General features: G+C 48.7%; 1 protein-coding gene across 1 annotated transcript in view; it reads left to right on the top strand.

Annotated features, from left to right (window-relative positions):
* ABCB8 (ATP binding cassette subfamily B member 8) overlaps positions 1–26,819 on the top strand; it is a 512,951-nt gene that overhangs the window by 224,373 nt on the left and 261,759 nt on the right. The window contains exon 3 of the mRNA XM_086940923.1: positions 8,445–8,600. Within this exon, the coding sequence (XP_086797049.1) occupies positions 8,445–8,600 (156 nt within the window). The remainder of the gene's footprint in view (positions 1–8,444; positions 8,601–26,819) is intronic.

Here is a 26,819-nt window from a genome sequence, read left to right as displayed (position 1 = left end):
ACGTTCTGTTGAACTGAAGATGCATTATATATGCATAGTTGCCAAGTTTCCTAAGTCCATATGTGATTTGCTGGTCCAGTCTAAGTTTTTCCTTTGAATTCTGGGATATGTGGTCCTCTTTCATAATGGAACAAAAAAAACTACAAGTCCCAGAATTCAAGGAAAAAACATGGAATGGGGCAGCACCTCACACATTAACTTGGGAAACTTGGCAGGGAATTATTCGACTATGAGTTATTGTTATTGTTCGAATGTTTCTTCTTCTCTCATTGTCTCTCTGGAAACATATTTTGTTCATTGTTTAAGTCATATTGGCTGCTGGAGAAATAAAATGAAGAAAGAATATACAAATCCTCGTCTCTCGTCCAGACATAGGATTGCTAGTATTATCACATCTTGACGGTGGCTATGCTTTGTTAGTCATCTGCTATAGCACCTCCCAAACCCATCCTTCATTTGATAGCAGTAGCGGCTCGTGGAGGGAGTGCCGCGGGCGGTGAGGTGGGGAAGGGGCAGAGTGGGGGGTAGTAAACTCGGGCACATGTCGGACCGGAGTAATGTAACTAAATAAATGAATAAAACAAATTTCATTGCGCGTGCTGAAAATGCCAAATGCGTTTCAGCGCGCACAATGGCATCCGTTTTATTATTTATTTAGTTGCATTACTCCGGTCGGCTGTGAGCGGAGTTTACTACCCCCCACACTGCCCCTCCCCGTCACACCTCACCGCCCTGCGGCACTCCCTCCACGAGCCGCTACTGTATGATAGCATGCGGGTGTGTGACAGACTTATAAGGTAAAAAATACTGAGCTGAAAAAATATCAACTGTAGAATGTCTTTAACCATGTTATTGTCAAGGTATCTTTAGTTAAGAGTAGATGTATTACTCTTAACTCCACATCTACTTACCATGACCATATTCATATTTCCAAGGTAATTAAAGGAGTACTCAATTGCTCATTGGTCTTTCAGACTATTCAGTAGGGTAAAAAATGGCTTAGATTTCACACATTGTTTCACTCATTCTCCTCCTCCACTGTGTCTAATTGCCAAAGCTGGAAATGTGTCCTGAAGTTTGAACTAGCGAACTACTGTTTTCTGCTGTGCTTAAGCCTGCCTGCATACTTAATGTCTACTCACTGATAAACTGATTTAATTTACCATGTGAATTTAATAAGTGGTATCCGAGGGGCGCTGCTTCTCATAGAGTCTGAATCCTGTGCAGAGCTTGTAATATATCTTGTTTTATGATTTAGTACCATTCCATTAGAATCAGGATGGAACACCAAGGTTGTAGAAAGCCAGTTGCTATTCGCAATGTTTCCAAATAGTAGTTTATGTCTGCCTTCTGTGTCAGATCTGTATTTTTTGTTGTTAAATTTCCAATTTCCTCTACTTGTTAATTCTGTTGTTTTAAAGGTGAGCATTATCCTCTTTCTCTTTTCCTTTGTGTCGAACTTGGCCCGTCTGGCAGGTCCACCCCTGAAGTTTTGTGCTTATTATATGTGTCCGGGGGATGGTGATTCCCCTTCTGAGTGTGTGTGTGGTGAGAGAGACCTGCCTCCCATAGGAATGCATGGGGAATGTATGTGGCTCTGGTAGTTCCTGATGCGTGGGGCGTGCCGGGTCGTGTTTGGTATGTATGCACTCGTGAGGTTGAATGCTACAAGATGATGTATGCGGCATGTGGGTGACCAGAAGGGAAGTGCCACTTCTAGACTTTGGTGTGTGTGTGCAGTAGGTGTGCTAGCGCCTGATTGGCTGCGGCCTGCCGGGCCTTCCCCCACCAGGCTGGCTCCACCCCCCTGGGGTGCGTCCAGTGTCCCTGGCCTGGCCAGTAACCTGAAATTCCTTATAACCAGTTCTGGCTGGTTCTCTCCCTGCCTGCCCCTTTTGGAGACAAAGGAAGCTCCTGTATAAAAGGAGGGTGGGCCCTCTTCTCTCTCTCTTCTTCTTCCTGCTTGGGACCCTGCCTGGGTCGTGCTGCTGCTTGGGCTCAGGGAAGGGCGTGCCCCCCTGGGCCCTGCTCTGCTCCTGAACTACGGACTCCCTGGACTTCCTATGGCTTCTGCTTTCCATGCCTCTAGCCCGTGGGAGCGCGTCCCTGCGGTCCTAGATACCTGGGGCGCTTCATCTATGCTCCTAGCGCTCGGGAGCACTCTCTTGCTGGCCTAGCGCCTTGGGGCGCTTCATTCGTGCCCTCGCGCTGGGAGCGCTATATCCAACAAGATCGGTGCCCACCCGGCGTCTGCCTCGTGCTACAGAGGCTCTACAACCCCAGCGAGTGCCTATCTCGCGTTATCCCCTCCCTGGCTGCCTTATCGAGGGAGCCGGACCCTCATCAATTTCCCCTGTATTCACCGCCGCAGCCCGGGACCCCGCGTGAAGCCCGCCCCCGGGCCGCGCTCTGATAGGCGGCTGGCCCGATGACGTTTCCCCCGGGCCGTGCTCTGATTGGCCGGCGGCCCGGGGAGCTGCACACCCAGAAGAGATTCGAGCAATGCAGGAGGCAGCGGGAGCCGACTCCGCGCCCTGCGTCCCCCCAACAGAAGTGCCGCTGACCCCCCCGGGGCCCCCCAGGAGCGAGCGGGAGCCCCGGGGAGCGAAGAGAGACCGGCGCGTCTGGCAGTTGAGCGGTGAGTGCGCCGGAGGGGAGGCGGGGCGTCGGAGCACATTGTCGGTGCTCGCCCCTCCCCTCCAGCGCGAGCACACATGTGCCTGGAGACCCGCTGGCCCCCCATTGATGCCGGGTCCCCCGAGGGGGACCCCGCCTGGCCATACTTTGCCCCCCTGAGCCCCGAGAGGCTCCCTCTACAGTTTTGGCCCTCCGAGCCCGCGAGGCTCCGTCATGGCCCATTGATGCCGGGTCCCCCGAGGGGATCGATACGAGGGGGGCCCCGCCTGCCCACAGTTCTTGTCCTGAGCCCCGAGGAGGCTCCAACGTGTCCTGGACCCCGGGCCCCGAGGCGGCTCCAACGTGTCCTTATGCCTGGGCCCGAGTGGCCCCACCACGTGTCCCTGTCCCTGCCTGGGCCCCGAGTGGCCCCACCACGTGTCCCTGGCCCTGCCTGGGCCCCGAGTGGCCCCACCACGTGTCCCTGACCCTGCGAGAGGCTCCACCATTGCCCCCCTGTCCCCCCAGGCCTGCAGGGCTATGTCCAAGTCCCCCAGCGGCCCAGCACTTCGTGGGCCGCTGCCAAGTTTAGGTTTGCCCCGGGCCCCTTGCAGCCCACTCTGGACATCGAGACTCTAAGGCGCCCTCGCCCCAGGAAGGCCATCTGGCCTAGGGGGCGCTACTGACTATTATCAAAGTAATGCTAAGAATTCTTATGTGTTGCCCTGCTGATGGGGGCCTCTGTTGTGTTATGTACCTTGCCATTCCTTCCCCCTGTATAACCTTGCCTCAGGTATGTCTATACTGATTAGAGTGAGTTCTATTGCTAGTTCTATGAGACCCCGGGGCGTGACGTATTCTAATGCTAAGCTCCTGGTGAATATGTGTTCTAGTCCTCGTCCGAGGAAGCTCCCAGTGGATATGTGTTCCCATGCTAGATCCATCATGTGCATACCCCTGGCAGGGGCCCCTTGGCCCTGCCCTGTACCTTTTCCCTTGTAACCCCTGCCGTGCCTCGAGCCCATTGTAAAGTGTATGTTCCTATGTGTCCTTCGTAATACAAAGACTATTTTCATATATATACTTGGTGTGGAGTTCCTTTTGTGGGAGGCCCGGGAGGTTGTTGTTGGTGGGTGCGTGCGCAAATGCTTCACACATGTCCTCCGAGATAGGCCTGGCTGCTCGCGCCGCGTTACCTAGATGGGTGAGCAGGGGGTCGACTTTACATAGGAGTGGCGGTCTCTGACTGGCTGGGGTGCAAGTCCTGGCCGGCCGGGGGTCCCATTTCCTACACTGGTGGCTAGCGGTGGGATCCGGACTTGTGTTTGCGCAGTACCACAACGATAACTGGCCTCCCTACAAAACTCTGCATGGTAAATGGTCGCAAAGAAAGGAGATTATTGTTTGTATGAGGTTACTTAAATGTCCGTTCTGTGAAAAATGTATACTGGTACGCTATGAGTTAGGTGGCCCTAGCTCGGGAGGGTAGATCATCTCCCTAGTGTAATGTGTTTTCTGGATTCACCAGAAGGGTGGGATCCAGTGGTGGCAGCGTAATTGTGTTCAATGTGTATGGTCCCTGTCCCTTCCCTGGAGTAATGATACCTGCGCCACATGGGTCAGGCCAGGTTGCTAAAAATGTCTGTTCTGTGGAAATGTTTAGTGATTAATAGAAATACCCGTTCTGTGGAAAGTTTTTTAAGGTTACTTAAATGTCCGTTCCGTGGAAAAATGTGTGCGTATACACTGTGAGTTAGGTGTCCCTAGCTTGGGAGGGTAAATAATCTCCCTAGTACAATATGGTTTTCTGAATTCACCAGAAGGGTGAGATCCAGTAGTAGTTGTGTAATTGTGTTCAGGTGTGTGGTCCTTGTCCCTTCCCTAGAGTAATGGTACCTGTGCCACAAGGGTCAGGTTGAGGAATCAGGGGCGGTGGAAAACTGTCTTACCAGTCTAGGGGACGGGGTGTGGATGAATGTTGAGGTGTGCTGAGTAATGGAGTGTAAGTTCTCTGGGATGGGGAGCTTGCTGAATCAACGATAATAGTGTCCTTCCTTGCCCCTCTGAATGTGTTGGATGCATCATGTGTCCCCTTTTCCCCGCTAAATGTGGTTGACGCCTCCTGTCTTCCTTACCCCGCTGAATGTGTTTTAGGCGTCAGGTGTCGGCCTGGCTGAATTTATGTTGAGTTGTATCCCGGACAAGGAAGACCTGCTGGCGCTGCCGCGGCTTGCCTTGGGGAGAGCTGAACACTGAGACCTGCTGGCGCTGCCGCGGCTCATCTTGTTGTGTTTAGGCGTCAGGTGTCGCCCTGGCTGAATTTATGTTGAGTTGTATCCCGGACAAGGAAGACCTGCTGGCGCTGCCGCGGCTTGCCTTGGGGAGAGCTGAACACTGAGACCTGCTGGCGCTGCCGCGGCTCATCTTGTTGTGTTTAGGCGTCAGGTGTCGCCCTGGCTGAATTTAGGTTAGGTGGTATCCCGGTCAAGGAAGACCTGCTGGCTCGGCCGCGGCTTGCTTTAGGGGAGAGCTAAACGCTTAGTCCCAGGGGGAAGACCAGTGGAGGGAGGAAGTTCCAAGACTGGTAGGAAAGTGTGTTCTGAGGGTGTTTCTCCTGGGAGAACGCGGAACCTCAGAAGTAGAGGTAGGGTGGGGCATTCTTGCCCGTGACCTCTGGCAAACCTGAGGGTGCGGACCCTAGGTGGAAGGAACAGTGGTAGTCGTGGCTACATTGAGAAAGGGAGTGGAGAATGGCTATTGTGGGCCAGGGGTTACCACCCCCCACTTCGGATTAGCAAGGACCAGGGGTATCTGGATGGCTTAGGGCCTGGTCCTAGTCATGGACAACTAAGGAGTACCAGGTGGGTAGCCTGGTTGGGCCTATGTCTTCATTTTTTTTATTTTTTTGTTGTTGTTGTAACTTTCATTATTTTCAGTCTGTGTATGTCTATCGGTCCGGCGGTGCGGGCCGCGTCCACGTTCTATCGCCCTGCCACAGGGAAGTCCATCACGGTAGTGATTGGTCTGCCCTGCGTTTGGGCTGGGAGGGGCATGTGTTGGACTTGGCCCGTCTGGCAGGTCCACCCCTGAAGTTTTGTGCTTATTATATGTGTCCGGGGGATGGTGATTCCCCTTATGAGTGTGTGTGTGGTGAGAGAGACCTGCCTCCCATAGGAATGCATGGGGAATGTATGTGGCTCTGGTAGTTCCTGATGCGTGGGGCGTGCCGGGTCGTGTTTGGTATGTATGCACTCGTGAGGTTGAATGCTACAAGATGATGTATGCGGCATGTGGGTGACCAGAAGGGAAGTGCCACTTCTAGACTTTGGTGTGTGTGTGCAGTAGGTGTGCTAGCGCCTGATTGGCTGAAGCCGGCCGGGCCTTCCCCCACCAGGCTGGCTCCACCCCCCTGGGGTGCGTCCAGTGTCCCTGGCCTGGCCAGTAACCTGAAATTCCTTATAACCAGTTCTGGCTGGTTCTCTCCCTGCCTGCCCCTTTTGGAGACAAAGGAAGCTCCTGTATAAAAGGAGGGTGGGCCCTCTTCTCTCTCTCTTCTTCTTCCTGCTTGGGACCCTGCCTGGGTCGTGCTGCTGCTTGGGCTCAGGGAAGGGCGTGCCCCCCTGGGCCCTGCTCTGCTCCTGAACTACGGACTCCCTGGACTTCCTATGGCTTCTGCTTTCCATGCCTCTAGCCCGTGGGAGCGCGTCCCTGCGGTCCTAGCGCCCTGGGGCGCTTCATCTATGCTCCTAGCGCTCGGGAGCACTCTCTTGCTGGCCTAGCGCCTTGGGGCGCTTCATTCGTGCCCTCGCGCTGGGAGCCCTATATCCAACAAGATCGGTGCCCACCCGGCGTCTGCCTCGTGCTACCGAGGCTCTACAACCCCAGCGAGTGCCTACCTCGCGTTATCCCCTCCCTGGCTGCCTTATCGAGGGAGCCGGACCCTCGTCAATTTCCCCTGTATTCACCGCCGCAGCCCGGGACCCCGCGTGAAGCCCGCCCCTGGGCCGCGCTCTGATAGGCGGCTGGCCCGATGACGTTTCCCCCGGGCCGCGCTCTGATTGGCCGGCGGCCCGGGGAGCTGCACACCCAGAAGAGATTCGAGCAATGCAGGAGGCAGCGGGAGCCAACTCCGCGCCCTGCGTCCCCCCAACAGAAGTGCCGCTGACCCCCCCGGGGCCCCCCAGGAGCGAGCGGGAGCCCCGGGGAGCGAAGAGAGACCGGCGCGTCTGGCAGTTGAGCGGTGAGTGCGCCGGAGGGGAGGCGGGGCGTCGGAGCACATTGTCGGTGCTCGCCCCTCCCCTCCAGCGCGAGCACACATGTTCCTGGAGATCCGCGGGCCCCCCATTGATGCCGGGTCCCCCGAGGGGGACCCCGCCTGGCCATACTTTGCCCCCCTGAGCCCCGAGAGGCTCCCTCTACAGTTTTGGCCCTCCGAGCCCGCGAGGCTCCGTCACGGCCCCCGGGGGCGCCCATTGATGCTGGGTCCCCCGAGGGGGGCCCCGCCTGCCCACAGTTCTTGTCCTGAGCCCCGAGGAGGCTCCAACGTGTCCTGGACCCCGAGCCCCGAGGCAGTTCCAACGTGTCCTTATGCCTGGGCCCCGAGTGGCCCCACCACGTGTCCCTGGCCCTGCCTGGGCCCCGAGTGGCCCCACCACGTGTCCCTGACCCTGCGAGAGGCTCCACCATTGCCCCCCTGTCCCCCCAGGCCTGCAGGGCTATGTCCTAGTCCCCCAGCGGCCCAGCACTTCGTGGGCCGCTGCCACGTTTAGGTTTGCCCCGGGCCCCTTGCAGCCCACTCTGGACATCGAGACTCTAAGGCGCCCTCGCCCCAGGAAGGCCATCTGGCCTAGGGGGCGCTACTGACTATTATCAAAGTAATGCTAAGAATTCTTATGTGTTGCCCTGCTGATGGGGGCCTCTGTTGTGTTATGTACCTTGCCATTCCTTCCCCCCTGTATAACCTTGCCTCAGGTATGTCTATACTGATTAGAGTGAGTTCTATTGCTAGTTCTATGAGACCCCGGGGCGTGACGTATTCTAATGCTAAGCTCCTGGTGATTATGTGTTCTAGTCCTCGTCCGAGGAAGCTCCCAGTGGATATGTGTTCCCATGCTAGATCCATCATGTGCATACCCCTGGCAGGGGCCCCTTGGCCCTGCCCTGTACCTTTTCCCTTGTAACCCCTGCCGTGCCTCGAGCCCATTGTAAAGTGTATGTTCCTATGTGTCCTTCGTAATACAAAGACTATTTTCATATATATACTTGGTGTGGAGTTCTTTTTGTGGGAGGCCCGGGAGGTGGTTGTTGGTGGGTGCGTGCGCAAATGCTTCACACATGTCCTCCGAGATAGGCCTGGCTGCTCGCGCCGCGTTACCTAGATGGGTGAGCAGGGGGTCGACTTTACATAGGAGTGGCGGTCTCTGACTGGCTGGGGTGCAAGTCCTGGCCGGCCGGGGGTCCCATTTCCTACACTTTGTGCTAGTCACATTACAACAAATGCTTCTGCCATGTTTCTGTCCTTGCTCTGCGAGCCCTGGGTAAAGATTGCTCCTCTACTGCTGTCCCTATACCACTGGCAGAAATAAGTGTTTTTAATCTGTTCCCTTGCAACCTCTGGCCTGTAGAAGCTTTTTTCCTCCAGTCACACCCTCTAAGTAAAGTTTCTCTGCCCCAAGATGCTTCTATCTCTGACTGAGAGAAGCTTCCTTCCTGCTCTCCTTTGAGTGAGAGAAGATTACCTCTAATGTGCCCTATGCGCTGCTGCTCTGCTAATCTGATGTGTAATAGCTCTTTTATCCAACTCACTTACTCTTCTTCATGTTTTTCAGCTCGCTTTCTGGACAGCAATCCTCAACATACAGATTCCCTTAATGCTGGGCTCCCTGGTGAATGTGGTATCCGGCTTCACCAGAGAGCATGCTGGGAACTACCTGCGCGAGATGAAGGAACCAGCTCTGAAGCTGCTCTCCCTTTATGGGCTGCAGGTGAGGAAAAAGTATTCAACGCCAAAACTCTCTGGTTCAGAAGTTGAGATCTAACTCGAACGCATAAGCAGAAGTTGCGACCTCACTCTCTTCCTATCATCTGTTTACCTCTGTATCCTATTACTTCCCAAGATGTGCCTGCTTCTGATATTTAAACGCCTTAATCTATTTCAAATTCTAAATTACAGACGATCACAGTTCTCACCCTCCACAGAGATTTCGGTTGTGGAGTGTACAGTACCTCCTTATATTTGCAGAGCTGTGTCTCAGGCAATTAGACATCTGACACTCTTGTGAGCTGAGCTATCTGCTCTAAAGTTTAGGAGATCTTGCTCTTTCCCCCTACTTGTCAATCGCAGGCACCCTGATGTCTTCCTCTATTGCCAAAACTGTCTGTTACAGAATACCTTTGACTTCCTCATCCTGGTTTTATTGTTGGTGATACTATCATGCTTTAAGAAACATTTCCTGGAGATTTGGAAAGTAAGTCATTAAAGTCCACCTAGTGCTAGAAGAAGGGACAGATGTAATAATGCATTTACTGGTCTCAAGCCCTGCAATTCATTAAATCACTAGGTTTGCAGCCAGCAAATATGTTGGAAAATAGATTACATTTTAATTAACAAAATTACACCAGATTGACAAACATTCAACAAGGGGAACTGGAGAAATTATTTTTTAAAATGTTTTAAGTCGAAATAGTGGCAAGAAGCCGAAACTGCTAATGATACTGCCAATGATACTGCCAAAAATACTCCGCTTGTTCCGCTAAGGATGGACTTAAATATTCTTCATTTTGCGGACCTTATTTCAATACGACCGCTGCTATATTGGCGGTGGTTGTGGAGTACCCCTGAGCTGATTAGCTACAGGGAAGAATTAAAAGTGGTGAGGACCTCACTAGGGGCGGGTAGCATACCTTGGCTTTCTTATGTAAAGCACTCTTTTAGGACAATTGGCATGGAAAACCTATGGACAGACCCTGAAGTATTCTGCCCAGTCATTTCTAAGAACATTTTGGCAAATGCTCTGAAAGAGCACAAATTAACAAAAATGTTCCAGTCAGCAAACCCAACGAGCCTAACCTATAGGTTTCCTGATTTTAAGAGCCATTATGAATTTGAGAGGGCCCTGGATTCCGTACATCCAATCCTAGCAACGAAGTTGTTCGTTCAGTTTAGATTTGGAACTCTGCCGCTATATGCGATCACTAATAAGTGGGCGGGAGTTCCTATTCAGCAGTGTCCCTGGTGCCACACCGAGGAAGAATCGCTAATCCATGTTATGCTCTTCTGTGTGGCATATGAACAACCTAGGCGCAAATGGATTATCCAACTTTGTAGGAACCTGGGTATCAGGAAATATCTAGACTTTTTTAGGATTCTAAAGACTGATACTGATCCGGTTTATGTGGTCGCAGTATCAATGTTTTTGTTTTCTATGTGGTCAATTCGTAGGAACTTGCTAAAATTGGAACAGTCTAAAAGCAATGAATAGTACCCCTCCATCCGTCATACCGAGCATCTTGATCAATTCTGGGAGCTTTTTTACACGGGGTGGTTGTGGAGGGAGAACCTGCGGCATGCATCTAGGGTCTTGAGTGATCCGGGCGGCTCCTCTCAGAGTTTTTAGAGTTTTATGAATTTGTATTGTTAACTTATATTTTTATTATGTTTTTTATAATCATGAAATCCCAGAATGACGATTGTATAATAATAGTATTAACCTATTTTGCCTAAACGCCTATGTACAGTATGAAATTCTTAATTTTATCTTGGATCTGTACTAGTAATTGTCTTAAATTGAATGTGCTTTTATGGCTATATCCAGCCGCAATAAAGTTTTCTGAACTGAACTGAACTTCAAATGATACTTAATAGTCATGGTAGAACAAGCCCTAGGCATATTTTGACACTGACTATGATGGAGTACGGTTCCGATACTCAAACAAGGTTTGTCTTGATTAACAGATTTTACCTTCTGACTTGAGTTCCAAACTTCCATTGGAGTGCACTTCTAAAGCCCAGAAGGACCTCAGGGAAGACTCACAGGGAGGCAGGCAGAGGCCATAGCAGAGTCCTGTCCAGGTCCAGTTGCCACTGGCCAGCTTGGCTGTTGGATGAAAAGGCCTCTTGTAACTTGTTGTCCTGGGTACAATAGGGAGCGTAGGTCCAACCTTCTAGGCTTTTTCAGGTCTTAGACAGCAGCTTCGGTCTTTGGAGCTTCCACAGGTCCAGAAGTGTTCTGAAGTGTATGCCTGTAGGTGCTACATTTATGCCTGGAATGAGCTAATGAGTTGGAATGACCTCTGGGGATGCCCTAACCAATGGGTTAAGGATCCCCAGGGCTGACTCTTCCCACTAACGGAATTTTAAAGATGTCCAGACTCTTTAGCTACATCATTAAACTTAGGCTCTGAGTGCTGGGGGTTTGAATGGGGAGTGTACTATCGTAATCCTCTGTCCTCCGACATCCAATGCTAAAATCCAGTTTTAGGCAGTCCCAACCCCCCAACAAACTCAGAGACAGGCATTTAGTAAAGTCAAAGCTGAGCTTTTAGCAGTCAGATAGTAGATTCACAACTGTTTTGACATTCTGTTTCCCTTCTTTGAATTGAACCCAAATGTTATATGTAAAGCCCAAGCAGACCTGTAAAGCAAGAAGTGACATTCAAGCAGGATTTGACACTCTAATGTCAGAGGATGCTCACAGCTACATTCCTTTGCTCACTCTAAACCAGTTCTGGGGCAGCTCTCTCTTCCACTGGGGTTGGAGCAATTCACACCTCACCAAAGAAGAGCATTCAAGCTGCTGTTAGGCGACAGTTAAATAATTACAGAAAGGCCCCCAGAGGCTTTTAGCAGGCAAAAGATAACTTTTCTAAAGTACCTTCTCTGTAATAATTAGGCGAAATTTGACTTTACCAGCAAATTGTTTTTGTTTAGCTATTGAAAAGAGTACTTGAAATATTTCTGTAACGGTTACCAATCCGAAATTAGCATTACAGGGTGGTATAATGCAAATCTGCATTTCCCTATGGAAACATCCAGCCTTGCTAGAGTGAAAATGGATTGGTGGCTTTTCACTGCAAGGACAAATGGAATATTAAACTGCTACATTTCCTACTTTTAAATACAATGCACCCTACCTTATAGGTATTAGGACCTACCCATGTGTTGACTTATTCATATTTAGAAGCAAGGTTTAGACCTGCCAAAAGTGTTTATATTTAAGGTAGAATTGACAGTTTAAAACTGCACAGCCAGGCTGCAGTGGCAGGCCTGGAGACTTTGTCACCATAGTGGTTTGCACATTGAGGGCTGCATCCCACTGGTGACATTCAACTTACATGCTGTGTGTACACTATGGGGACCATAAACAAGAGACTTATAGGTAAGCTAAATATACCAATCAGGAGAATATCAGTTTGGGCATGTTTAAAGGAGGAGCAATGCACTGTATCATTGGTTAGCCGGTTAAAATGCACAGAGTTCTATTGACAGCAAAAATATAGTTAGTCAAAAGGCTAAAATGTTTGGGGTTACCCTGAAGAAAGGGCACAATTCCACCAGTCTCCAAGGGATTCCTTCCCATTTGTGAATGGTCAAAATATATTTTAAAAATAGGCAGTGGTTCATGGGGGTTGCCCCAAACTCCTAAAGTCTACACAATGTTTTTTTTTAGAAACTAATTTTACTTTAAGGAAAACAAGCTGCATTAAAAAAAGGTTTGCTGTATTTAAAAGCAATCATAGACATGGTGGTCTGCTGACCTATGCAGTCCACCATCCCTGTGATAGGAACAAATCTTACTTGGTCTCAATTTGCAGCTTACCTCAATAATATGCATGAGGTAGGTCAGGTTTCGCCTCACTACGATTCAAATTTTTCATAAAAGACCTATTAGCACATAGGTCAGATCTTACAATTCTTTAGTGGTCACAAAATGCTGCTTGTATTTTACGACTAGTAAATATTACATATGGCCTGAGGTTCCTTGAGGAACTGTGCCAGAGATCTAGAGCCATCCTCTTTCTTCTGTGTTTCATCATTCATGACAATCTGCCCTTGGTTTCCCTCACCTGTAATGACTCTCTTTCAAATTCGCACAAGTTTTCGTGCGTTTCTAATGAGAGAGATGATGGATATGTTTACTTTCCCTGAATCATTTAAATTTGAGTTGATGGTTGGTGTAGATTTGTTCAACACGTTAAACAATCTAGAAGTTGAAAAGCAACCTGAACACAAAACAGTTCAAAGATTCTCCTGAGCACCATAAAGTTCAGATGGGGAAGTTGAACAACCTGTGGATCCAGTTATGTAGGAACATGAAGACTCTATCTTTTTAGACAAGCCACATCCCATAAACTATGGAATGAAACACTTAAGGACATACTCATGAACCCATGCCTTTTATCACAAGTAGGATAACATTGTGGTTGTTTAAAAGGGACTCAGCTACACATACTATACATTTGCTTTTATTCTAAATCTGGTGGTTTACTCAAACTGATCAAAGAGAGCATGGATAAAAAGTTCACAGAGGAAAAGCTTAACATGGTAGCTTTGCTACCTCAAAAAAAAAAAGTTGGACTACTGTATCTCATAGTTTGGACCACAGAACTGTGAATTAGAACATGCATAGCCTTCTGTTTCATAGGATGTGAGTTCTTCACAAGTAATAGGTCAACAATTGTCTCTTTTCTGGGAGCCAAGTACTCAATTGCACCACTGGATTCTTTAATGGTAGCAAAGCAGAGCAGTCCAGTGCCTACTCAGTGGAAGTGGTGTGAGCTAGTAATCACAATGTGCTGGCACACAACAGCACTCATTAAACTATTGTCCAGTCAGTGACTTTACTTTTAGAAAGGAAAAGTACTTTTATTATACACACTACTAAATACTACACATTAGATTACACATATATACATCAGGTAGATGGAAATTCCTTTGGGGACACTCTTATATCACATTAAACCCCTAGTGGGTCCTGATCCCCACAATTGCAATGTTCATAACCAATACCAAATATAAATCTGCACTCTAAACAGGTTATATTATGTATAAGTGAAACCTACTGGCTTTATCTGATACAGACCTCTAGCTGCAGATTACTTACCTTTGAATTTCCCAGGTGTCAGACTGGATCAATAAAAATTTTCTTTGAGCAATAGCGCTGTGTGCTGATAGGTGGCGTTGTTTGGCTCTTAAGTCAGCAGCGTCATCTGCACTGGAATTGACGTCTGCATCACCTATAAAGGTGCCACCTCGGCTCTCTTTTACGTCAGTTTGGGAATACATCCTGTCCGGTACCGGTCATGCCATCGCGATCTACCATGATGCCAGAAGAGTCGCCGATGCTCCTGGCGCCACTGGTGCCCCCTGGTGGTGTCAGCCCTATTCTGGTCTAAGACTACCTGCAGCCGTTACTGCGTTGACTGACACCATTTCCGGCACCTACAGAACCTTCAGGGCCCATGTGATTTCTTGAGCATATTCTGAGGGGCTAGAAGCGGGAGAAGATTGGAAAAGTCGCTGGACCACCCTTATCAGGAAATAGACCGGTGTGAAGAGTTGGATGAGGCCAACAGACTGGATACCTCCCTGGATTCTGGCCCATCATTCCCACTCGCTGTGGGAAACAGTTGCGCAATTCCTGCCACAGGTACTGCTAAGCAGTGTCAGACTAGAGAGATGCAGCAACATTTTCCATCCGTTGTGGTCTCCGTACAACTGAATTGCTGGGCAGAACGATTTCTTCGACGGTGGCTGTTCACCGCTGTGCCTGGTTCAGACCTTTTGGCTTTTTGGAGGATGTCCAGGCCTTTCTCATGGACATGCCCTTAAATCACAAACCTCTCTTCGGAGACAAGGCAGAAATGGCACTGGAGCGCTCTAAGGACTCACTGGCTATGGCCAAGTCCTTGGGCCTCTCAGTAGCCACATGTCCCCAGTCTGCCTTTCGCCCCTTTTGTGAATACAGAAGAGGCTTTCAGCCGTGCCAGCCCTATCCCAATCACAAGACAGCGCAGGTTTTGCAACCTCCGCACAGCCGAGGCCGCGGCTTTTTCCGACCCCATGAGTCTGGCTGCCAAAGGTCGGGTCACCATCAACCCTGCAGCATCAGCCTACAAACCCTCCAAGTCTTGCTCTTCTAGATCATGGACAGCCAGTGGGTGGCATGATCTGCCATCATCTCCAACACGGGCAGACTATCAAATCAGACAAGTGGGTCCACCAGAGAGTCCGAAGGGGCTACTCCTTCCCCTTCGGGTCTACCCCTACCTCAATGCCTCCATCTTATGACTGACTGGCAGAGGATCATCTCATTTTTCTTCAGGATGAAGTCATAACTCTCTTGACCAAGGGAGCCTTAGAGAGGGTTAAGGAGCCAAAAGTAGGCTGTGGTTGCTATTCCCACTACATTCTGTCCTGCAAAAGGACCAGGGCCTTCGTCCTATCCTAGACATGTGAGCCCTCAACTACTTCCTCGAAAGGAAAAATTCAAGATGCTCATTCTAGCTCAGGCCCTTTCTGCCATGGACACATGAGACTAGATGATAGCATTGGACTTGCAGGACACTTATTTCCATATTCCCGCCCTGCCCCATAATTGACGCTACCTGCGGTTTATGGTAGGCCACAAACATTTTCAGGTCACCTTCTGAGTTTACCAGCGCCCCTTGGTTGTTCACCAAGGTGGTCTCAGCTCATCTAGGCAGATCAGGTGTACCAGTCTTCCCTTATCTCGACAGCTGGCTGCTGAAGGTGTGCTTGCCCAAGCTGTCGTTTCTCACCTCCAGGCTACAGCGAACCTTCTCCATTCACTGGGGGTCACAATAGACATATGGAAATCACACCTGACTCCCTCTCAGATGCTCCACTTCTGGACAAAGTGCAGTTTCGGGCTTATGATTCCGATGTTTCAGCCTCCTGCATCCTGCTAGTGGCACATGCCAGATGGCATATTCGGGCTCTGCAGTGGAACCTGAAGTTCCAGTGGGAGCAGCATCAAGGGAATCTCTCCTACATGGTCCAGATCTCAGAGGGAACTGCACAAGATCTGCAGTGGTGGCTGATGAATTGTGACTGGGTCTGTTATATTCCATATAGGTACCCCAATATAGGCTCAGGTAACATCCCAACCTTTCACCTATATTCATCCCACACTACATACATAATAGGCTACTAGGACTGACCCTTTACCTAGTTACAGTACTGCTTAATGAACGTGGGGTTTTCCCTGAACAGTAGCCTCATACATTATGCATGAGGATCCTTGGATTCTCGGAAACTCCGCAGGACTACCATCTTCTGAATAATAACTATGTACAAGGTTAATTCCCAATGTCATCCTAAGTCAGACAGTGACACAGCAAGGTAGAACCCCCGGGGATACCTTTGGGTATATAAACATCGTATCTTGCTGGGACAGGAAGAGGAGATCAGGACTTCCATGCCGACACACTGACATGAGACGCTGAAGACCCTGAAGCAGGTACTCCAGCTCGCAGTGGTCTGACATCCCTTGCGGGAGTCCAACCCGAGACCAGGACGGGGTCCCACAGTTTCTCACTTCAGGTAATGGGGGTTGACTTTATCTTAGAGGGAGTCTTGGCTTAACACCTACAGACCTGCTAGGTGCACTTAGGTACATCTAGTCAGGGTAGCATCGTAGGAGTACACATTCTATTGTCATGTATTTTATCTACTTGCCTATATTCATAGTTATACAAGCATTTACAATGCAATGGTTTCGCCATTGGAAAAGTTAGAGCTATTGGCATTGTAAATGACAAAATTTGTATTTATGTGTTGGTTTTGAAAACCGATAAATAAATAAATAAATAAATGGCATTGTCATTTACACTGCCATTAGCCTCTGCAGTCACTCAGCTGTCCCTAGCACTCCATAGCACTCCCTAGTCACTCTGCACTCCCTAGCACTCCCTAGTCACTCTGCACTCCCTAGCACTCCCTAGTCACTCTGCACTCCCTAGTCACTCTGTAGTCACTCTGCACTCCCTAGCACTCTGCAGTCACTCTGCACTCCCTAGCACTCTGCAGTCACTCTGCACTCCCTAGCACTCTGCAGTCACTCTGCACTCCCTAGCACTCTGCAGTCACTCTGCACTCCCTAGCACTCTGCAGTCACTCTGTATTCCCTAGCACTCTGCAGTCACTCTGCACTCCCTAGCACACCCTAGCACTCTGCACTCCCTAGTCACTCTGCACTCCCTAGCTCTCCCTAGCACTCCCTAGTCACTCTGCACTCCCTAGCACTGCCTAGTCACTCTCACTCCCTAGCACTCATTATTTGCTTATTGAGGGCTTCAATATAAAGATGGTTCCCACTCCTGGCAAAATGTTGTCCCGGGCATATTGATTGGAATTCTTAGCGTATTGATGGTTCCCACCTTTGGTATTGGTGGCCATGGCATACAGGTGGAAATGCTTTGCATAATGTGAGAATCAATTTCATGATGGCAACCGCTGGCAAATGCCACCTCTGACATATTGATGTCAATTTTTGAAATATTGGTTTCCACCACTGAATGATGTTGCTCAACCTAGTATAGTGGTGGCCAAGGTATAACCGTGGCAATTACTTGCTTCTTGTTGTTGACACACATGGCATCAGGATTCCCACCCTTGGTCTAATGTTGATCCAAGCATGATGATTCTTGGCATATTGTAGACCTCCATGGCATGAGATAGTGATAGATGGCATTCATGTGTGGAAGTGATGCATGTGAGTATGTGATGAAAATGACAAATTGAAGTTTGATTGTCAAATGTGTATTTACGAAAAATGAAAAGATATTTGTGCCAAAACAGGTTTTATTTTATTTTTTCTTAATAAGCTTTTGTCATTTTGTTTGCTCTTTTCAAAAAGAAAATGTGTATTTGATAGCAACATATGGCTATTTTCAAAAATTGATCAGCTGATGTTTGGGGATAAGATGATTGCATTTCAACATGTCTGTTAGCCAGTTGGTTGAGTAAGAATCAGTAACACTCTGTATTGCTTGGGCCAGGGAGACACCCAATTTGGATCCCGCACCCTCCAACTCAGCTGAGTCACTGACAATACTGAATATCTCTAATTTGGATTCATCACACAGGTTGTGTTTATTCAAAACATTATTATCGAAAATCAGCTCTTAGCAAACAATACAATATCTGTACAAGATTTAAACAAAAAAAATTAATATTGCATCTTAAATCCTATACCAAACACAACACTGCAGTATTTACACCTAAAGCGCCTCTACAGGAACAGAAAGTCACTAGCTCCCTCTCATTGCTGTATGCCTAAGTCTGTTTACAGTATTCTAGCCCAGCTGTGTGCAGCGCCCACGTGCACAGCTGTCTCGTGTCACAGGATGCACTCCTGTCTCAGGTCCATAGGCCTTTTCTACCACAGCTGCACCTCTCCTCCCACACAGGGCCCGCCTTTTAAAACAGCACACTGGTTGCATGCATCACTTTGTGGATGTTTGCACTGCCTGCACAACTGCATGGATTGGTTCCTGCACCTCTACTTCCTCGCAGGGCCTCAATTTAAAACGAAACACTGGTTGCATCAAGGGACATTGTTCCAGCCCAGCGGCAGCACCACCAGGCCCAGACTCATTCCCCAGGAGCGGGAGCTGCTCTTAAAAGGCCACAGCTGCACATTTTTCCAGGATCATTGAACATGTACACTTTTCTGTTACGCTGATTTCTTTTTTTTTTTTTTTTACACCCGACACCGTGCACTAGCAACGTTCGAGTCATGGTCGGATAACAACATTCCTCAAGGAAATAAGTGATGTGAAGCTGGGTTCTAACAACAAAATCTACCGGACTTGCACTAAGAGCTGCGCATACTACCGATCAAACAGTGTAACTGCACACGAGCCGAGAGAAAGGACGCAAGGAAGATTTATTTAAAATAATACATAAATACATATAAAGAAACCGAACATTTGAATTGGTCACTAATTAATTAATTTTATACATTCACGTCCCTTCCCCACTTTAATCTCTTGGGGTCCCGGATCAACTGAAATTTAGGCAGAAACTTCTAATTCCCAGTACACTCCCGCAACCTGAAGAACCAGGCAAGAAAATGTAAAATCTTCTATGTTGATTAAACGACTGAATTTTAGCAATTGCAAATTTTAGTGAGTTTGTATACCTTGTATTACCTTGTTGATTAAGTTGGATAAAGTGTAAGAAAATTAAAAAATAAGCAAGAACCCGACGGTGAACACCCGTTTTAGCCAGAAATAAAGTTGGTTGCCTACTCAATTTTATGTTTTCCATAATGAAACGTCCCTCGTGGTACTTTAGCTCGGGAGATTCTAGGTAACCAGATGTATAGTTCAAAAACGTAGTGCATGTCAACTTGATAAAGTAGAACACATTTATAACTGGTCAACACATGGTATAGCAATTCAAGAGATACAGTGCTGATATCCGGGGCTTTCATTAAGCAACCAATGCATTAATTATAGAAGTAATGTCGCTTCACCTGCGGCCAGAGAAAATAGGGAGCAGAGAGCTTGGCTCTTACATTACGGCATACACACTGTTCCATGCCCATCATTACATCACCTTCTTATGGGTGTAAACAATCCTTCCCGTGCAGCCATGCATATTCAATATATAATAAACACTGCAACTAACACGATTTAAGTAGCGCTACGAGCAAGATTTTGCTGTTATGACGAGCAGTGAAAAACGTATTATTGTCAAGAAATTAATTCGCGCCCCTTTTATCAAGCAAGAAAAAGAGGAAACGTTGGGAGGAAGAATGTTGTATCCCATAGGTATTATCAAGGGTAAAGGTTTGAATTTTCGTAATGCGTCACAACACCCAAGGGCAAAGCTTACGCTATGCAGAATAACTGCTGAGTCACCCATAACCTCCTGGTAAGTCTAAACATTGGCCTACAGTTTACAAATAGATCCTTGCAGGCGGCGCTGAACACCATAGGCTGTTGAATGGACGAAAATGTGCAAATGGTCTTGGACTACCCCCACCCAGCCCCAAAAATAGGGCGTGCCCCTGTTTTAACACTATACTTAAGACTCAGAGCGAACTGATTATGGCTTGATTTAACGAGGATCACACAATGGGCGATACCAAGGGATAGTATATACACATCCTGGGTAAGCTTATTATATTCCCTAATGGTTATATCAAAATGATGTAAATCGCTTTAAAGTCCACAGAAGGTTTCCACACACACAATTATCCATATGTAACCCTGTTCAGTAGATGATCAACCATGTTCCCCGTTTTCGGCCCATGCCATCTACTGTAATCAATACTTTTGTTTACTTGGGCTACAATGGAAGAAGGTGCAGCGCAGTTAGTTACTCGGATCACTAAAAACCTTAAAACCGCTGACCTTGGCAGTTCGGTCATTTTCAGAGAAAGTTCTCCCTCGGTGGCTGACTGGTGAATCACACAACGCCATCGATTTATCGCAACCAGAACTGTGTGGGGGTGACTGGTGAAATGCCAGACACATCAATTACCCCTTCCGAAAACTAACAATGCGTCAGGTCTAGCAAAACCGAGTTCTTCCTACATGAGGATGGGGGTCTCAATACCAGTTCCCTATAAAGTGTCCATTTTGTGAGTAATTTATTGGGCTCCAATAAAATAAATTAAAAAAGACCCTTAAGTAAGTGTAACCAAACCAGAGAGGGGGGGGGGGTTGAAAAGAATACGCTAGTTTGCAATATAGATAGAGTGCTATCTATACAAAAATGAAGAAAAAAGTAATTTGTAACCAGTGGTGAAAATGTATAAGGCAAAATAAGTAAAACAACAGGATATATATTTTATAAACAATAACAAAACAGTACTGGCTTAAAAAAAAAAACACAAAAAACGAGAAAGCTGGAAGTGTCTATAGAAGCGAGTGTTTGTATCAGATAGGGAAGCCTCACAGCAGGAGGATGCCGCTGCCCTGGGCCAGAGCTGGGTCGGTCACTCCCACCCCCAGGCCAGGCACAAAGGAAGAGCCGAGAGAGGAAGGGGGGCGGGAGAAAACCTAGCACGAGAAGAGGGGCTCCTAGGGCACCCCGAGACAGCCCCAGCTCGGCGACTCCACTGAAATATATCCGTGCAGTATAAAATACAGAGTTTCTACGGATTACTTTTAAGGTAACAGGGATGCCCCCCACAGTAACCCATTCCCAAAAACATCAGGAATTTAACACCCCCCCCCCGCGTCTTTATCAAAACTCATGGACTGTACCACAGAGAGGATCCCTTTTCACGCTACCGGAATCTCACCATATGCATTTCAACTCGACTCACCCCATTTTCTAAACAAGCACCTACGAGGACACGGGGGGGGGTGGGAGAGGACACGGACGGCGGGAGAGGACACGAACGGCGGAAGAGGACACGGACGGCGGGAGGGGGGCGGGAGAGGACGAGGGGGGCGGGAGAGGACACGAACGGCGGGAGAGGACACGGACGGTGGGAGGGAGGAGGGAAACGTGCACAGGACAGCGAGGGGAGGGGGGACGGCGGGAGGAGGGACACGGAGGAAGGCAGGACAGCAGCAAGCACGGCCCGGCCGGACCATATTCGGGGGCGTTCCCGGCTTTTGGCTGACGTAGCATGACGTAGCCAAAAGCCAAAATTCTCGGGAACGCCCCCGAATCTGGTCCGGCCATGACGGACGCCTCTCTGTTCCAATGGCTAGCCTCCATTTATGGAGCTAGCCAATGAAACAGAGGGCGGATTCCAGAGCCACATACTGTAACTCAATAGATTTCTCCTGCGCAAAAGCTGCTTGCGCAGCTTTTTTGCAGCCGAAACCTAAAAAAATGATAGAAATCCACCTTCCTTTTACTTTCCTAGTGCTTCTAATCATCTATATCTTTTACTGTCTAATGATTGTTTCAGCACACCTATTTTAGACTATTAAGACTGTTCAATAAATACTTTTATGATTTGTTGAAAAAATACCTTTATTGTATCATTCTGCAAGAACACAGCATCAGGCCTACAACCCTAAGGGGCCGGCCGCGAAGACCACAAATGCATGACAATCCAGTCTCAATAACAGCCCTTTAGCCGACAACCAAAGGTCCGGCGGCGTAGTAGTTCAAAATTGGGGTATTCAGTTCTTGCGTTCTGATTCAGGATATACTTCTCAGCCTTTCATTTTACATACACTATAAACAAACGTATAAATAAACATCCCCCCCCAGAAACCCCCAGGATCCTAGCTTGACAGCATCCAATAACAAAGAGAGGAAAATACAAAAAGAGCGTGAAACATATTGTCCTCAGTCCCACGTGTGGTCAGGGTTTTGATCTCATTCTGTACACATATGAAATGCTTACTGAAAGGAAAGTAAACTAATATAAAAGCAGGAAGGCGGTATTAATAGACAACAGAAGAAGGAGGTCCATGCGTCGTGAAATGCAGGTTACCGGTGTTGCTTTACATACTAGCAGGTACACGAGCAGGACTATGCTAACAACAAGGCAGATGGCAGTGCTCGGGACAACAGTAGCGAAAGAGCAACGGTTGGGCAATGTAGAGATAAGTAATGTAGATAATCATTCATCAGTGATTTTGGACAGCATATAGGCAGTGTAAGGGCCCCAAATATCTCTCAGTCGCGAGGCAGTGGGGAGTTCCTCATAGTAGTATGTCAGCTGATCATGGCAATACGCCAACTCTTGCAACCAGGTTTTGACATCAGGCGTTCGCCTCCCTCCCCAACAAACTGCCACTCTACGCTTGGCTAGCTGTAATGCTAATACCACCAAACGTCTCACACCCGCCGGCACGCTAGAAACGATGCCAAGCAAACATACGCGCGGGTCATTAGCAATCGTCACTGACATCATTTCAGACAACGCCGCTGTCACATCCGTTCAGAACGCAAATACAAGGGTGCACACCCAAGCTAAATGCATAAAGTCAGCTCCATCCATCCCACAACGCAAGCAGACAGCCGAGTCGCGGAGACCGTATTTAGTAAGTTGCGCTGGTGTGTCGTACCACTGCTGTAAAAATTTGTAGGGTATGAGTCTAAAATTACCGTTAGCTGTGAAATTGCCAGTCATAGTACAGCAGTCAGACCATTCATCATCCGTCAATGGTTCCATCAAGCAGGCGTCCCATCGAGCTCTCGTGGTCACATTCATACCCCCTCTCGTCCACCTGTGACGCTCTATATAATCGCGAAACCAACTTCACACGAGTAGTCGTAGTATACATCAACTGTAATGCTCCCAGCACAGGTGGTTCTGTGGGGAAAGATGGATACAGGTCGCGCACCGCAGCACGCAGCCTGACATAAATAAATGTAGCCATGGTTCTGTTGTTCTCATGTTCCAATAAGCATTTGTAGTGGAAGAAAATGGCCTGCCGGAAAAGCAGCTCCCATGGTCTGTACCCCGGCACCCCGCAACAGCTGAAGGGCCCCCACCTCACTCGACACTGAGATGCCAGCATGATGCAGCATAGGCAAGGCTGGAGCATACAGCGGCAATCAATTCCAACGTTTCCCCAGTTGCTTCCAAGCTTTAGCATTACTTTGCACCGTGTCCACTTCACCCTTCTCATATACCAAATGCGGGTTCACTACCATCGCCTTTAAGGGTAGCGGATATATTGCTCCTGCCTCAGTTGCTACATGAGGAGTATATGGTGGTGCCAAAATCCAGTAGGAGGCGAAGTGTGCCTGGGCACATAGATAGTACAAACGCATATCTGGCACAGCAAACCCGCCCAGCTCATAAGGCTTGGTCAGAGTGTCCCACTTCACACGTGGCTTCTTACCCCCTCAGGCCAAAGTCACTAACAAAGACAGCAGCGTATTAAAAAAATGAGACATTAGGGCGAGGGGAATATTAACAAAATAATAAAGAACTTTAGGTAGCACCACCATTTTGATCAGTGCAACCCGGTCAGCGAACGATAGCGGTAGACGCGTCCAGCGAGCCACCTGATTCTCCAGCTTCGAAATTGCTACCCCATAATTAGCTCGTATAATTTCTTGGGAGTCTCTGTGCACCCAGATCCCCAAGTACCGAACAGGCTCCGTGGCCCATGCCAATGGGAACTCCAACTGAAATGGTCGTGTAATGTCTGTCAAAGGCAACAGTATGGATTTATCTCAATTAATAGATAGACCAGAAAAGCGTTCAAACCGGATATACTCCCGAATCACCCCTTCCAGATACCTATCGGGCTCCCACGCATACAAAACCATGTCGTCGGCGTACATGGAAACCGCGAGTGACCTGAGATGAAAACGTAACGCTGATGCCGTGTGTCGTTGTCTCAAAATACAGGCCAGGGGTTCTAAAAAATAATAAGGGCGAGAGTGGGCATCCCTGCCTCGTGCCTCTCTGTATAGAAAAGGGCGCCGATACACAACCATTGACCCGCACCCGTGCAATCGGATTGGTGTAAAGTAAGTTGACACAGGACGTGAAGACAAAAGGCACCCCCATTCGATGTAACACCGCTATCCTATATCGCCAAGCTACAGAATCAAACGCTTTGGCAGCGTCCAGGAGGACCGCCACCGCAGCAAGGTCCGGCTTAAGTAGATGGAGAACCACAAATAAAGCTCTCAAGTTATGTGTCGTGGAGCGGATGGGGACAAAGCCGGATTAGTCCGGCAGTATCATATCGGGTAATATCAGGCGTAGACGTGTCGCCAACACTTTGGCGAGTATCTTTACGTCTGTATTCATCAGGGACAGTGGGCGATAGGACTCACACTGGTCCTGTGGCTTACCTGGCTTCGGAAGAGCCACAAGAAGGGCCTCTTGCATTGTCGCTGGAAGCTGCCCCTGATCTAGAGCCTCCTCCAATACTGTCGCCAGATGGGGCAAAAGCAAGTCCACATATTCTTTATAAAATTCAGACGGTAAACCGTCAGTTCCTGCTGCCTTACCGTTCGGCAAAGCCACAAATCGCATCCCTGAATTCCCCCTCCGTGATGTGATGCATTAAAGAATCCTGTTGCCCCTTCGACAGCCAGACCAACGCTATATCTTCCAAATATTGCGCTATCTCGTCTTCACCAGCCGTCTCCCTATGCTCATACATGTGTGTTTAATATTGCGCAAAACAATTCAGTATACCGTCCGCATCCGTCACAGTCTTGTCCCCGTCCTTGATTGCTTGTACTCCGCAGTGCTTGGCCCATGGTTCTTTAATTCTATCTGCCAGTCCATGCCCCGGACGTCCTCCCTCCCCATAATACCTTGCCCTAGTACGCTTGGATAAATATCTGACCTCCTGTTCCGCTAGCTCATTATACTCGGTAACTTTCGAACGTATATCAACCAAAATAGATTTCGCCAGTTGTAGCTCATATTGCCGCTCCAGGCCTAACAGCTCACGCTCCAATTTGTCCATGGAGTCCCTTAGTGATTTGAGCACACCTGCCTGCAAACCAATACACGCCTCACGCACCGTCACCTTGAAGGCCTCCCAAACAGCACACATGCCATCTACAGAGCTAACATTCCTGACAAAATAGTGCTCAATTACTTCCCTCAAGCTCTCACGCAACACCAGATCCGACAAAGCCCCAGGTGGCAGTCGCCACGAAAACGGCGCAGGCGCATGTGATGGCAACCACACCTCCAGTAGTTGCATCCGTAGAATCCCCGAGGACCAAAATGCATGTCAACCAGTAGCTCCCGATCCCGCAGTCCACCCACCCCGACCCCCCACTCATTCGGCTCCCTCAACCTGCCAAAGCCATCCCCTAGCCCCCCTTCCCCCCTCCCACTCCATTTGTAGACTCAAAACAGACCTGAAAACCCTATCTTCCCCCTTCAGCCCCCACCCACTTCAGCTCCCCCAACCTGCCAAAGCTGTCTCCAACCCCCCAAACTCCCCCCCCATCCCAACCGCAATTAGATTGTGGGGTACTCCCATATGTGGGGGCATAGAGGAGCAGAACTGCCGTATGTGGAGAAACGGGAGGTGACCAAGCCTCAAGAATGAACATCCTGCGTCTACCACCAGGAGCCTGCATCCCGCTGCTTCTATAACTCCCAAAGATCACAATTGAAGTGGCTAAACACCATACACCATACACATTACAATACATTACCATCATGATAACACAGTCTCAAACTTTGTTTCTCACAAGGCATTAACCCCAACAGTGCATATGCTTTGCATTGGCCTAGATAAAGCAAGACAGACAGTACAATGAAGGAAAGCAATCCCAACTTGAAAAGGCTCCCATGATCATCATTTCAAGTACCAAACAGCCCGTTATGCTCAGGGTTTCGTTCAGCTATCTTCGTTCAGTTCATCATCACCCTCCCGCGCCGTAGCGGAGACTCGCTTACGCTTCTTCTGTTTCTTGGCATACTCCATGACAGCTTTCAGCGAGGTGAAGATTTTATTATCCGAAGGTGCACCTATCCGCAGCCGAGCAGGATACAACATGGCATACGATATTTCCTCTGTCCGGAGAAGTTGTTTCACACCATTGAACTCTTTCCATGCCGCCTGTACAGCCACAGTAAAATCAGGAAAAAACTCCAACTTGCTGCCTTGATATTCAATAGTGCCTTTTTCCCGTGCCAAGCGTAGTAGTACATCCCTGTCTCTATAGTTTAAAATGCGAGTGATGATGGGGTGCAGCGGCGCGGCCGGCACTGGTCTTTTCGCCAGAGAGCGGTGTGCACGTTCCACTATGAACATTCGGGAAAGCTGGTCGGCCCCGAAGAGTTCCACAAACAAACCCTCCATAAAGTCTTCCACCCTGCCCACATTCGTGGATTCCGGCAGCCCCGTGACGCGGATGTTGTTGCGCCGGGACCGCCCATCCAACTCCTCATTCTTAGCTTGGATAATTGCCAGTACCCGCTCCATGTTGAATACTTTATCAGCGACTGTTGTAAGGCCATCCTCCGTAGCTGACACCCTTTGCTCTACTTCACCCATTCTCTCATTCTGCCTGTCAAATTGTGCGGACATGTGATCAAGCCTGTGGTTCACCATCTTCCATAGTTCCTTCTATTGATTGTAATGTCTTTTGCATAGCTATGAGTGTGGCCTCCAACTTCGGCGCTGTCTCAGCGTCAGATGTGGCCTGAGAGGAGGACATCGCAGACTTGCGCGGGTCAAAGTTAAGCTTTGGTTGGTTCCGCTCAGGCCTGCCCAGGTCGCACAGCCAGGCCTAGGTCAGCCACATGCCGCCTCCGCAG

Source organism: Lissotriton vulgaris, chromosome 10 (genome assembly GCF_964263255.1).
Source record: "Lissotriton vulgaris chromosome 10, aLisVul1.2, whole genome shotgun sequence".
Classification (NCBI taxonomy): domain Eukaryota; kingdom Metazoa; phylum Chordata; class Amphibia; order Caudata; family Salamandridae; genus Lissotriton; species Lissotriton vulgaris.
This window is presented reverse-complemented; position numbering and strand designations above follow the sequence as displayed.